The sequence below is a fragment of the Chanos chanos genome, chromosome 3, assembly GCF_902362185.1.
Source record: "Chanos chanos chromosome 3, fChaCha1.1, whole genome shotgun sequence".
NCBI lineage: Eukaryota > Metazoa > Chordata > Actinopteri > Gonorynchiformes > Chanidae > Chanos > Chanos chanos.
In genome coordinates, this window is record NC_044497.1 from 37,007,740 (window position 1) to 37,021,530 (window position 13,791).

At 39.1% G+C, this 13,791-nt stretch overlaps 2 protein-coding genes across 3 annotated transcripts; one reads left to right on the forward strand and one right to left on the reverse strand.

Moving 5' to 3' along the window:
• Window positions 1-125: 125 nt before the first annotated feature.
• ppp4r2a (protein phosphatase 4, regulatory subunit 2a) lies at window positions 126-6,406 on the reverse strand. Its single transcript, XM_030768271.1, has 9 exons — window positions 6,314-6,406; window positions 5,176-5,257; window positions 4,148-4,318; window positions 3,744-3,837; window positions 3,371-3,408; window positions 2,894-2,968; window positions 2,563-2,700; window positions 1,975-2,246; window positions 126-1,735 (listed from the first exon to the last, which is right to left on the reverse strand). The coding sequence occupies exons 1-9, from the start codon at window positions 6,345-6,347 to the stop codon at window positions 1,413-1,415; spliced, it is 1,227 nt and encodes a 408-aa protein (XP_030624131.1). The 5' UTR covers window positions 6,348-6,406; the 3' UTR covers window positions 126-1,412.
• Window positions 6,407-7,475: 1,069 nt separating this feature from the next.
• rybpa (RING1 and YY1 binding protein a) lies at window positions 7,476-13,119 on the forward strand. Of its 2 annotated transcripts, XM_030768895.1 has the most exons (6): window positions 7,476-7,544; window positions 7,978-8,103; window positions 11,162-11,267; window positions 11,652-11,731; window positions 12,232-12,324; window positions 12,733-13,119. In XM_030768895.1, the coding sequence occupies exons 1-6, from the start codon at window positions 7,519-7,521 to the stop codon at window positions 12,980-12,982; spliced, it is 681 nt and encodes a 226-aa protein (XP_030624755.1). In that variant the 5' UTR covers window positions 7,476-7,518; the 3' UTR covers window positions 12,983-13,119. The 2 variants fall into 2 exon arrangements, with proteins under 2 accessions (XP_030624755.1, XP_030624754.1); XM_030768894.1 differs by having other exon boundaries at window positions 11,162-11,731.
• The last annotated feature ends 672 nt before the right edge of the window (window positions 13,120-13,791 follow it).

Here is a 13,791-nt window from a genome sequence, read left to right on the forward strand (position 1 = left end):
AAAATCTGACAGTAAGGAGGGTTATATATTCCAGAGTGCTTTTTATTGCTAAAAGACTTTTGTCACTGATACAAATAAAGCATAAACCAGCGCTTAAAATGCTGACATTTATTGCTTTATATGAATACTGTATTGAAAGCCCAAGCATTCAGTTTACAGAGAAATCATACACCGTTTTCACGAAAAGCAATGAACACTCATTACAATCTACAAAACCTACTTTACAGAAATTTAAAAATTCTAAATATCAAAAGAGGAGCTGCAGAAACAGGAGCGGTGTATGGCAGCCTGTAAAGACATTAAATATTTGTCCTGGGAGGGGGTGGGGGTATTCTAAAAAGACTGCTGACGTACTGAATTGTACAATATGCTGACCAATTTATCTATGTTTTCACACTACAGTATGCCATTGCTCAAAATGCAGTCGAAGATAATCTGAAAACAAACGGTGCCATTAAAGTCGTTTAACACAAAACATTATGCATCATGAGTTACAACATGATATTAACTACCCTTTTTTTTTTTTTTAAGTCAACGACTGCAGCCTTGGTTATCTAACTTCATACAAATAGAGAAACAACATTAGTCAAATTATCTGTGCTATTATTCTCATGCTAAACCAGCACCATAGGAAGAGTGAGTGGATTCTGAGATGCCAGTATGTAAGCCACTACCACATGTCATTGGGAAAAACGAGTTACAAAGTTACCACAAATTTTATGTGAAATTAGCTCATTTGAGATATGAAGAAGTGTCTTTTGTTGCTATGATGCATTCAGTGCTACAGAGGCATAGAGTAGACGAGGCAGTATGGGACTGTGGAGTGCTCCTGGAATGTTTTTAAGCCTTAGTCTTCGGTGAAAAGCATCCTCTGGATAGAGACACAGGCACAGCATCAACATGGTTCGTACTGAGCATTCATCTGACACACACACACACACACAAACACACACACACAGAGTGATGTGCCACACGGGCCCATAATGACAAGACAAAAATGCACGAAGATGATGTGGAAGGGGAGAAATGTGATGTGAAATGTTACGTAACAAAATTTGATGTGAAATTATCACTGAGAAATAAATGTTGTGGGGAGAAAGAAGATGAAAAGGCTTCTTTACGTAAATGAATTGCAAGAGCTTCCAAAACCGGTCAAAAAATGATGAGCTTCCAGTTTGTTAGCTTGTTTGGTTATCCCCCTTTAATCAGGGACCTGTACACAAAGTTGAGGCGTGGCCATCGGGAGGGAGGTGTTGTCAATCAAGGCACGTGGGGACCAGAGGAAGTCCTCTAGCCTGCCACAGAAAGTCCCTCCTCTCCCATGAGGTCAGAGATCCACAATCTGACAGAAATCGGGTGTGTGGGTTGTATGGTACAGTGTTAAAAATAACAGTGGCAAGGCCAAACTAGTCCTAGTCCATAGATTCCTCTCCAGTCTCTGAGCTGTTGGAAGAGTTCTCTGTGCTGCCCTCTGCTGGTGAAGATGAAGAACTACTGGAGCAGGCTGACACTACTTTTTCAGTGGAGCCCCCATCTTCACTACTACTGCTGCTACTGCTGACTGCATCACTCTCCCTGACCTCCTGTGACTCAGCACTAGTGTCCTGGCCTGGCTGAGCCAGCTGTTCAGACGTCTTTGATTCAGGGCTGTTCTCCTCAAACTGAGAGCGGCTCGGAGAATCCTCCTGCCCTGTGCCTTGGTCATCCAGAGGTTCTGTCTGTGTGCTAGACGGCTCTGAAGAGAGAGGGGGACTTGTTAATGTCCTACAGAGACTTAGTAAATATTAAAAGCTCCTTAAATTAACGCAATGTAAAACCACCACCAATAAACTCTCATATCACTCATATCAAATTTTGAAAGACACAGGTAATACAAAATAATTTATTTTCATATATTTTCCTTTCATGATCTGAAACATGCAGTTTGTGTAGGTAGTGTTATTTAGGCATCAAACACAGGACTGCGACTCTTACCATGGTCGTCATTTCCCAGGTCAAAAGCTGCTTTACTGTCCTTTGCCTCTTCTCCGACGTCAGACGATGACTCTGGTATGTCTGACGAGCTTTCTGCAAGAACAGGGCTTTCTTTCCCATCATCCTCTTCCTCGTTCTCATCTTCAACGTCGCCATCTTTGTCAAATTTAAGCCTCTTCACATCATTCCTGTCTGTCTCTTCTAAATCCTCAGAACGTTTGTTCTTCAGAGAACTTTCTCTGGAAACGTCTGTCTCTGACAATGGTGAACCACTGCATAACAGAGCAGGCATTGTATTAAAGCTTTTATGTGCAAAAAGTTTGAAAGCAAGTTTGACATTACCTAAGTGAATGAGACAATGCTTTATGCATCATCAGAATACTGACTTTGTCTAGCAGTCAGTCAAATAATAACTTTTAAATCAGTCACACTGTGAAATAGCATAATTTACTAAAAGACAGTAAATAAATGCATGAAATAGCGAATCGGAAAGCTTTCTAAAAACAATACATTCCTTTACACACATACTAAGTATATACACTTAAGAGACTTGAACATGTGATTTGGGGGGGGGGGGGTTGGACATACCTGGTGATTTTCTCAGGCTGTTCTGAGGCCAGGTCCTTGTTTTCTGTGCTGTCTGGAAGGCCGTTTGTGGAAGCTGAGCTTGACAATGTGAGCTTTGGTCTGTTCAAGGGTCTGGGTGTTCCTGGACCATTTACATTCCTTCCATGTGAAGCAGAGGAAGCAGAAGAAAGAAACACAAAAAAAGAGGGCAATCAAGATCAAAGTTACTTACTTATATAATCCCAATTCAACTTGCAATGGCTCAGTGACAGTTGATGGTAGTTCTGCTTATCTCTGGACACTTGCTATTTGAGAAATATGACGTGCACCAAAGTTCGTTTTTTTCTCTCACCTCTCAACAAAAGCAGAAGAGTTTCCAGGAAACATGACTCCATTCATTCTGTTCACACAACTGGATCCATTTTTCCTTCACAAACAAAGCGACTATCATCAGTGCACACGTCTTCAGGCATTCAAAATGTTTATGCTTACGAAGCAAATTCCAAGCATAAACTACAACTGAAGCATTGTAAGGCCGTGGTGGAAAACCAGGGTGTAATCACAGTCCTGAAGGCACACTGAATTCAACTGCCACAACAGAACACTTCACATTACTCTTAAAGCTTTTCTTTTTTTTTTTTGAGATTTATATTTCTCTAGCTGCTATGAATCCTTAATAAACTTTACTTTTAATTGCTTTTAAACATTGGACAATGTATGCAATAGCTATTCAAGGCCATTTACATCTCAGGCCAAATGGTGGGGTCAGATAATCTATTTGACAGACACAGCAGGAGAAGAAAAAACTCTGAAATAGCATGAGACTCACTCTGAGGTAGGATGCACATAACTCACCACCATCACGTTCTGAAAGGAAAGAATTCACTGCTTTATTATGCATTGATAGCTCTTTATAATTATGAATAGACAGGACTTGACATTTCTGATATGTAGTGCCGGCAGAGGAAAATGAGAGAATTTATACTCCTCACAATGTATTAAGGGGAACGGGACATAACACATTTTCATCTTCAGAATTGATCTTTGTCATGTTATACAGCATTAGTCCTAATATCCATTTGTTTGAACGTTCAAAAAGCAAAAAAGAAAGCAAAATACCCTGCAAAACAGAGACCACTCTTTAGTGCTGTTCTTGGTAAGTTACTGTTGAGAATCTCTGCATTCACTTCAGCTGGGCTTACCTTCTCCACTCCTCTCAGGAACTTGTCTGTTCCTGTGTAGTTTCTCTTAGGTTCAGTGAGCAGTTCGCACAGACGCTGGATAGTAAATGGAATCCTGGACAACACAGATCAATTTGATGTGACACGCAACACACATACATGCCAGTTTGTATGACAGTTTAATCTAGCTTTTAATAAACCACAAGTTACAATAGTTACATTTTGCCAGCCTAGAAAATGCAGCGTTAAAAGTCAAGAAACTGACTGTTCTCCTGTTTGTAACAATTAACAAAGATCAGTATAACTAAAAAAGAAAAAAAAAACATTACACCGATAAGGACATCTCAGCATCTACTAAACCTGACAAAACTGACAAAAACCGAATATGAGAATGTGAGGGAGCTTTTTGATTGCTTGTGACTTACCCATTATACCCATTAACAATTTTGAGTATCCTCTCTTTCATCTCCTCAAAGGGAATGTGCTCCACATTTGGATTTGCTGGGCCACGCTGCTCTGGGCATGAGGCTCTGAAATCATCCATTACTTTCTCCAGTTTAAAGAGAAAGTAGCTTTTGAACTGGGACCACGGGATCCTAAATGGTAAAGAAATAAAATCACAAACCAATAATCTGTATTAAAATTCTTTCAATGTAACAATATTCAAAAATGATGCAAGGACAGCACCACTGTCTATCAATATTCCTTTGGAGTGGAGGGTTGGGCAGAGCTTTCTGACTGACGCTTAGCCTTGAGAGGCGCAAGTAACAAAAATGAGTCAAATTACAGGACAAGAGAGACAGAAGGAACAAACAATTATTCACATGAATTGATAAATACGGCAGAAGACACAAACATTTCCACATTAACTGATAAATGATTTTTATTAAATCCCCTTGGAAGGCATCACATCACTTGAGAATATACCACTGTAGTTTTCAGTTTGTGTGCACTGTCATCATATTTCTTTTTTATCAAGGAATATTGGATACTTCCACTTTTATCTGAGATCACCTTGGATGATAATGGCAGTTTTGCGGCATGGATAATGATAACACAAAATGGTGATGAATAAAAAAAATTAGTCATGGTTTATAAATCAAATTGGCACGTTTTTCATCAAATGACATTTGAATTGCTAAAATGAGATGACTGACTGCATTTTAATTGACGTGTACTTTGACATTTTTGTTACTTCCATCCCTCATGAATTTACAACATCTGAACATAAATCCAATTGGCAGCTGAAGCAACCTTCACACTGAAAATAATGTAATAAGGTATTCATCAAGACATCCAGTTTTTTTTATTGCCACTGAGTTGAATTGAGCTTTGTAAAACTGCAAAATACCACCATGCTTGTAGCAAATTTAACTAAACCAAATCATATTACTTTATCAAGATCGCGAATATCACTAATTATGAAAGAAAAGGTAGTTTGCCATCAACTTACATTGTCTCTCCAGTTTTGGCAACATGACACAAGAACTGATCCAAAACAGGACATGTCTCCTTCTTTCCTTTCTTTTCGAAATCTAGGTTGAATTTATATAAGCAAAAGGTGACAAGACGACAACATTAAGCCAACAGTAACTACAACAACACAATTACAGCAATCGATAATGAATCAAAGTGATACCACAATTTAGCAATTTTGTACGATCTGTCTTTGAAGTTACGTAAGCATTTGGCAAAGTAGAGTACCTAGTTAAAAAACAAACAAACAAAAAAAACTCATGGCCAGTTTCAATTGGTTCACTGACTAGAGAATGTCAAGCTGTTCAGTCTTATCTGTTGCACAGCTTTAGCCACAGCGAACAGAAAGTTGCGGAGTCAGACTCATTGCGGTCTACAGCTCAGTAATTAAAGTTGCTACTTAGGCTAATTTTCACTTGATTGACCTCAACTAGCATAAACCAATACGCATGCTTACGTAATTAGTGCGATACTGTACACGAATTAGTCGCTCCGTCAGAGCAAACGTTGGCTTCCAACAGGTCAGACAACCCTTCTTGCAGACTTTGGCTGCTAACCATTAGTCTTCTTATTTTCAGCAGAAAAGCAGGTGACTTGTCCTAGATGTTTGCAGGCAGCTATCATAATGTAGTTAGTCGACCTAGTATAGCCATATGTGATAGTTGGCAAAGGCCAGAATAGCAGTCAAACAACCATCCTAATATTGCGTTAGGTTAGCTAACTTAACCTAGGTAAATTTTACAGAGGTACAGTTGTCTGAACTTCAGGCTAACTTAGGTTTGCTCAGTGAAGCCAACTAGGTTAGCTAGTTAGCTTACCTACCCGGCTTCCATGAAATTAACACAATATGATGCACTAAAATCTCTATATTTACACTGGTATGTAATATGTGAAGAGAGTGAAGAATTTCTTTGTGTGTTTCTTTTCTGACCAGGAAAATGGAACCGAATTTGTTTTCCAAGGAGGGTACCAGCTATCGTTATGTTAGCATAACTCCTCAACTCACTGTTTGATGTTAGCCAACAAGTTAGCACTGCTAACTAACAAATGAAACCACGGATTTCTCTAACCAGGTTCCTATAGTGGCGACGTATATCAAAAGCGTACACCGTTACCTTTGAAAGCTGATAGAAGTGTGTCGATTTCCATGGTTGTGGCAAATCCTTACTGCCCAGTTTGCTCAGAAACAGAAAACAGTAACACCGAGAACAACCAAGTAAACCTTTAATATGGCGCCCATTGCGTCACTTCCTACACGTTGATCATTTGATCATGCCCTAATGGTTAATATTTACCGTAAGTGATCCGTGCCTAAACTGATCACAGTGAGGTGTTTCCATTTGACATGAATTTACTTCACACTTGGGGCTCAGTTAAGAGCAACACCAGTTTCCAAACATGATTCGTACCATCATTATTACAAATAACTAAAGCACAGTTCAGCCAACCTCTTTGTTAGTATGTCAATAATTGTTCCTGTTTTAATTTTAAGCATTTATTTTAAAAAAAAATATAAAGATAAGACTACCTCAATGATTCCACCACTGTAAAATGTTAGAATGTGTTGCAGGAACAATGCAAGTCACAGACAGGTGAAAGTTAAACAGGTTACTTGGGAAAGACTAAGTTTGACTGAAACGCCATCTGGTGTTTCAGAAAAGAGTCACACTGACTGCTTCACGACGAGAGATTTTTATTTGTTTTATTCCCCAAAAAATTAACGTGGTATCCATTTCCCGTGAGGTCTATAGCAAGACTAACAAACTGATAATACATAATCTTAATGGCTATAGTAATGCTACTGATAAAGTCCGTTTTATAATTAAAATGGACTTTACACAATTTATTGGTTTAGCTAGTGCAGTCTCCATCTCTGTCACGAGAAAACACACTCTACATACTTTCCTCAATGACCAGTGTTCTCTAATTGCATCTTGTCTTCTGAATCAGTTGACTCTATATGGAGCCTTCACTGAGGGGGTTCACTCTCAGTGTGACTGCGCGTGGACAACTGCGCAATTATCATTGTATGTGTCTAACTAATATCTATCTATAGCTTTCTTTCTTGCTTTCTTTCTTGCTTTCTTTCTGTCTTGCCACTGTGTTCCTCATTTCCTAAAATCGCAGGACTTTTAAACCAAGAGACCATACGATTGGCTAAAAATCTAGTCACATGACGCACAGACGCCTTCCTTGCGCTGCTTCATCGGTCAACGGGTGCAAGTCTGCGAAAGCTGCGGCTGCGGCGGCTCTGTCTGGACTCAGTACTGTAAGATACAAAAGCCCCCCTGCCTCTGCAAGACAGTGCTTTTTTCCCACTATGGGCGATCAGAGAAGCCCAGCCAGGTATTTTATCGTTTAAACGCTCGGATGATTTCACTTGTATCCTTAAAAATGTGACGCGAGGGAGTCTACTTTAGATATTTCGAGCATCTGTTTTCCCTTATCTGCTCGTCAGGGTTAAATTGGAAAAAGCGCAGCCATGGCGGCTTTTGTAGCTTGTATCATTTTGGTGGCTAAGCTATTCATTCTTAGACAAAGAAAATGTATGATTGAGCCCGGTCGTGCTTATGAATTCTATTGTCGCGTCCCCGCAGGAATCCCTCACACAGCTCTTAACGAATCGGCAACGTATTGACATACAAATTATGGTAGCCAAGAAAATTAGGATTTTAAGTTGTTTATATGCCTTCCATTATGCGAGTGCTGAAGTGAAGTGGTTAATCTCTAGAATAATGTGGAACAAGGGGACTTGACACCCTTTTGTTACATTTTACAGGCCAAAAAGACAAGCCAAGCTTTCGGCAGACGACGGATTCTGGGACTGTAGCGTCTGCACCTTCAAGAACAGCGCAGAGGCATTTAAATGCAGTATATGTGATGTGCGGAAAGGCACATCGACAAGGTAAACTGATGCTCTTTTTCCGGCACCGCAAAGCCTTCGGAAGCAAAGCCCTCTCATTATTACACTAACGAAAACCGTCGTTTAAACCCAGAATATAAAAAGACATAACAATATTTAATATTCTTACTTGTTGATATACACAAATGTTGTATCGATTAAGAAATATAGGTTATAGCAGATTTGAGCCTTGAATCAAGCTAGAATATTTTACTTAGCCCGAATAATAAAGATTCTGAAAGTGCAAGCTGTGTTAAGATATTTATGTGTATAACCCTCTACTTCTCTCACTCGAAGGGAACAAAGGAACATTGGTGCAGAGTGTGTCTGTGCCATTTTGCACTAAAGCTAACAATAATGTCAAAATGGTATGAGTCTGAACAGTTTGTCTTCATCACACTGTCTGTATACATTGCCAGGTTCATTTGTTTGGAGGCAGTGTCAGTCAAAATTTCATCCATTGTTCAGGCTCAGTTAAACTATTCGCACTGCAACTCTCTCATCAATGGGAATGATCCAAATTGCCTCTCTAACCAGATATTTTGATGGTATTGAGGATACCTGACGATGCAATAAGGCAAAAGCAAGGCAAAGTCATACGGCTGACAGAGTGAGGATTTGTGTGGTCTCAGTAGACTTGCTGTGCAATCTCAACCCAAAGCATAGCAAAGATTAGGGATAGCAGCATGTGCTCTCTGGTTCTGGTGCCTTTAGATTTATTTAAAGCGCTTCCAATCAGACAATTTTTTTAAGAAATCCATTTCAAATCACCAGGCGAAGTGGTTGTCACTCTAGTTCTGTATATTTTTGATAATTTTTTTCTTCTTTTGTTACAAATCAACACTGAAGTATCTCTGTAACACTGCTGTTTCCTGCCCTCACATTTCTGATTACCGATGTTCATGTCTGGCACGGAGTGTTTGTGTGTGTATGTCTCCGTATGTGTGTAAGTGTGTGCACACGTCTGTGTAATTATGGTTCAGTTACAGACACTGAGGGCTTTAAAACTTTAACAGAACCCTTTGATTGGCGTACAGACGAGCCAAACTCTTATTTAACACCCGTTTTAACACGGTGTTACACTAATTGCATGGGACCTTTTGAAAGATGTCTGTCGCATTAATCATGATGTGGTTGGTGGTTTTTCTGATTCATAGTTAAGGTAATTGACAGAGAGGTGACACTTGAGTGTTTGGGCCTGATGTAGAAAGCTTCAAACTGCCTATTCATGGGCTGTGAGAGGCTTCCTACAACAGCTATATTTCAGGAGTTTCATCCTGTTGAATAAAAATAGGAAATGACAGTTGTCATTTTAGTAGGCCAGTTTAGAGATAAGACTGACTCATGTTCAATGAATAATGATGAAACGTTCAAGCAGATGTCCACCATTAATTCAGAGTCATTTGAATCTTATTACTTAATAGTTCTTCCCATATTACTTTACAATGATGAACACTTCTATGAAGGAGTATTCCACTGTATATACATGATGAATGGAGATGCCATACCAGCTATATGCCATGCCATATAGTGAAGCTTATCTGGGTTGATTTACTGTATTAGAGTTTCATAAAAAAAAAAAATAAAATTAAAAACCGCATAGGCCTGCATGATTTGCACGTCCCTTAAGAAGATTTAAAAACTCACCAGCTGCTTAATATTTTGCAGGAAATTTTCTTTCTGTTGGCCAGACTGTCACTGGTTTGCATGAAGATCATGAGTGACACCTCAATTCAGTGTTACAAAGTATTTTGTTTTGTGATTTGAACTGTTTTTTGTGTGTGTGTGTAAGTGTAAGGTCTCTCTCCTTCATACAACTCTTGAGTTATTATGACCCTGGACAAAGTGGTCTTGTTTAACTGAATGACCTGTTTGATATTGATTTATTGTTTGATATTGATATTAATTGCTGCTTCTTATATGAGCCTACGGTGAAATTGGTTAAGTTTTAAGAGGGCCTCAACAATGACATTGTGTCCAGGTTTGGTGGACAGATTGTCCAAACTACAAGGTTGCTGAGCGATTATAGTAGTTGTTATGGAGATGGATGGATGGTATATATGTTGTCTCTGTGTGGAATTTGACCAGCATCCCCCTGAGTGGATGACCGAGAACACTGAAGATCCTAAACCTTAATCATTCTTCTTGACTGTATTAATGACCTTGAAGAAGCTTACATATTTAAATATCTGTGACTGACTTGAGGAGATGACCTGTGACCTAACAAGTGTTTGGCCATTTGGCTTAATTAAGATGAGTAATCATGCGAGCTGTCAGAGAAGTCAAAGAAACCAAGAACAGCAGCTCTGTAATCAGATTAGTCTTTGTTGATTACATGAGTCTCATTGTTCCTCAGTGTGAGATTAATCTCTGGCAGGACACGGATAATCAGATTAGAACAGATTGACTCAGACCTGTCAATCAATATATACACTCCTTGCTAGGACATAGGAGAACTGAAACCTAATTGTGTTGCATCTAGTTTCATTTTTGTCACAGCACAGCACAGATTTGTGATTTGATCTAATTCATATATTTAGTTGTAACAGTTTTGATATGTAATTTGTTGCAAAATTGCGACAGACTTGATTTTTTTTCCATGAACAAAAGTAAAGAGTACATGGTTGATACTACAGAAAAAAGGTAATTTTCAATAAAGGGGTCATATAGAGCTAGCTGTAACTTACTAGACCTTGTAATTCAGTTTGGCTTGAAGTGTAGAGAACAAATGGACTGAGTCTCTTCAGTGTAGGGGACTGAAGTTTTGAGTAAATATTTCTAAAAAAATATTTCTAAATATGATGAATGGTGTATATTGAACTGTAGATGTCACTGATACTAACTATTGCACACTCTTAAAAAAATCTCTGGTCTAGATGTGCTAGTCAGGAGATTTGATAGAAATCACAAAGAATCCCCAGATAGTGACCAGTTTTACTGCTTTATCAAAATGTTGTTGAAGGACAGACATTTATAAGTTGTAATCATGTGTAAAACTCTTTTGAATTCTGTGTTTGCTCCCTGAAAATATTGCCTTTTTTTTTTTTTTTTTTTCCTTCAGGAAACCCAGACTAAACCCTCAACTCGTGGCCCAGCAGGTAGCCCAACAGTACGCATCCCCACCTCCTCCAAAGAAAGAGAGGAGAGAGAGATCAGAGAAAGAGAGAGCTGACATGGATCTGGCCGAGGACGATCACTTTGACATGGACAACTCTGATTCAGACAGGCTTAGTAGTGTTCACCCAGACTCTGATCACCCAGACAGACTGACTCTGGACAGGGTTCACACGAGCAAAGAGAGAGGACAGGACAGAATCGGACTGAATAAGCTACAGCAGCAGGACTTGGACAGGAGGCCAGAGAAGGGAGGTCTTAGCCAGGAGCAGCTTCACCAAAACCAGATGGACAAGGACCACTTGGACCCGGAATCGGCACAGCCTCAAAGGGGGCACGTGGACAAGGAACATCCCAAAATAGGAGGTGGATCTGGAGCACACGGGGTGGATCGAGTGCGATCTGAGAGAGAGTTACTGAAAAAAGACAAGTTTGAGAGGGGGATGCCTGAGAAAGACAAACACAGAGAAAAGGGCACAACCACTCCCACTAAGAAAACTACTGGTAAAAAGACAAAGTGAGTACTGCCCTAGCTCCTCTGTGTTTGACACTGATTCTATGTTGTTTAATACAGCATTATCAGCTTAATTTCATTGAGATATGACACAAAACAGAGCTAACCATTTTATGACTCCTGACTTATTTGACTCTAAACTGTTGTGTTGTGTTAGAAGGAGCTATTTTCATTGCTAGATTTTCTGCAGGTAGTTGGACTTATTATGCCTGCTGTAAATAAAAATAAATAAATGTAAAAAAAAAAAAAAAGCAGACCACATTGACATTATGTTTTTTTCTGTTCAGGTCAAGTTGTTTGCATTGTATTTCATCTCTCACAGTGTGTGTGGACTTCCAAAGAGGCTCATTCCTTAAATGGAGTCATTCATGAATTTGTCTTAAGAAAAAAAAGAAACAGTTTATTTCAAGTGAATATGTGATTGTATGTTTGTGGATAACAGTGCAGATGGCTTGATTGTAATTTCCTCCATATCAATTTCATCCTTATCATATTATTTTTAGACCCAAATCGGTCCATACTGGTCCACCCAGTGAGAGAACAAGCTCAAAGTCAGGGAAGTCAACAAAGAAGAGCAACAAGTCACTCGTAACAAGGTAAATCGTATTTCATTTCCAGGAACCTGCTCTGTTATCAGAAGTGCAGGATATGGTAGTAGATGAAGCACTGCTTACTTACCAATCTACTGCATTTCTAATAACAAAGGGTGCAGTTAGAGCATGACGATTTCACTCTCAATGTTATCTCATCCTGAAAATCTTAAAAGCCCCTGCTTGTGCGAATTCCAGTGTTAACCTTATATACATAGCCTTGTGCATAGTACAGGCTATGAGCTACACCATGTTTCTATATTCATGTTCATACTTGTTGAAACATACATTCAATTCAAATATTAAGATTCACCTCATACCTTATTTCTACAGAGATTTGGTTGCATTGTTGATTCAGTAGATCTGCTCTGCATATGTAATCTTGAGCTTGTATATTTTCATTTTGTACCCCAGACCCAGACTGAAGAACATTGACCGAAGCTCTGCTCAGCAGCTTGCCATAACTGTGGGCAACGTAACTGTTATCATCACTGACTTTAAGGAGAAGAAACGCTCCTCCTCCACGTCCTCCTCTACCGTGACCTCCACGACTGGATCAGACCTGCAGCACCAGAACTCTGGGTCTGAGAGCACTGACAGGGGCTCCTCACGAGCCTCCACCCCAAGACGAGACCTCTCCACTGGACATAAAGTGTCCTTATGAAGGGGTTGGACATCCAGAACCAATCACTCTTACAATACTGTGAGCCACCACATCCACTCACACACAACCACCACTGACTGTCAGATTAACCTTTAGAGAACTTTAAAGGTTATTTAATATATGGTGGAAATGCTTTATCCATGTGAAGTCCAGACTCTCGGCCATTCCTGTTGTTCAATTTGAATTTCTTTTTATTAACAAGTGTGTTGTGGGATTAATGCTCTTTGAAGGTAAAAAGCTGGCGCACAATCTGTTCTGTTAGTCATGCTCCTGATGCACAGTTTTTAAAACCAGTCTCAAAATGAAAAAAAAAAAAAAAACAACTTACAAAACCAAATCAAACAAAGGATCTTCAGTGTGAATAGAGTGGAGAACACTCAAATATCTATGAATATTTTCTCGGTGAGAGCTCTCCGTGGAAATGAAAAGTTTAAATTGTTAGGAATGATCTCCTTAACTTCACAACTCAGACATGAAAGTGAACACAAATTTTTCTTCAACATTTCTGTTCAATCAGAGCACTAAAGTGATGTGAACTAACACCTCTGTAAACATTTAGAAACATTTTAACCATTTGAAGGCATGTAATGATGGACATTTGTAAATGTTGGGGTTTTCAGAAGGCACAACACTTGCATGAAATAGCAACATTACATTATTAGATTTTGGTGTTTAAATTTGCTTGTTGCTATCATATGCAGTATACTAAAGGTTCCTAAAATTTGTGCAAGTTAATTAATTTACTTGCCAGTTTTTATATCTAAACCTTTTATATATTTCAGAAAATGCACTTGTAATGGATCATAAAC

Coding starts and splice junctions, on each gene's coding strand:
- ppp4r2a (XM_030768271.1), bottom strand. CDS start 6,347: ATGGAAATCGACACACTTCTATCAGCTTTCAAAG. Junction 5,258..6,313: donor ACTTCTATCAGCTTTCAAAG/GTAACGGTGTAC, acceptor AATTCAACCTAG/ATTTCGAAAAGAAAGGAAAG. Junction 3,838..4,147: donor ATTGTTAATGGGTATAATGG/GTAAGTCACAAG, acceptor TGTGTTGTCCAG/GATTCCATTTACTATCCAGC.
- rybpa (XM_030768894.1), top strand. CDS start 7,519: ATGGGCGATCAGAGAAGCCCAGCCAG. Junction 7,545..7,977: donor GATCAGAGAAGCCCAGCCAG/GTATTTTATCGT, acceptor TACATTTTACAG/GCCAAAAAGACAAGCCAAGC. Junction 12,325..12,732: donor AACAAGTCACTCGTAACAAG/GTAAATCGTATT, acceptor TTTGTACCCCAG/ACCCAGACTGAAGAACATTG.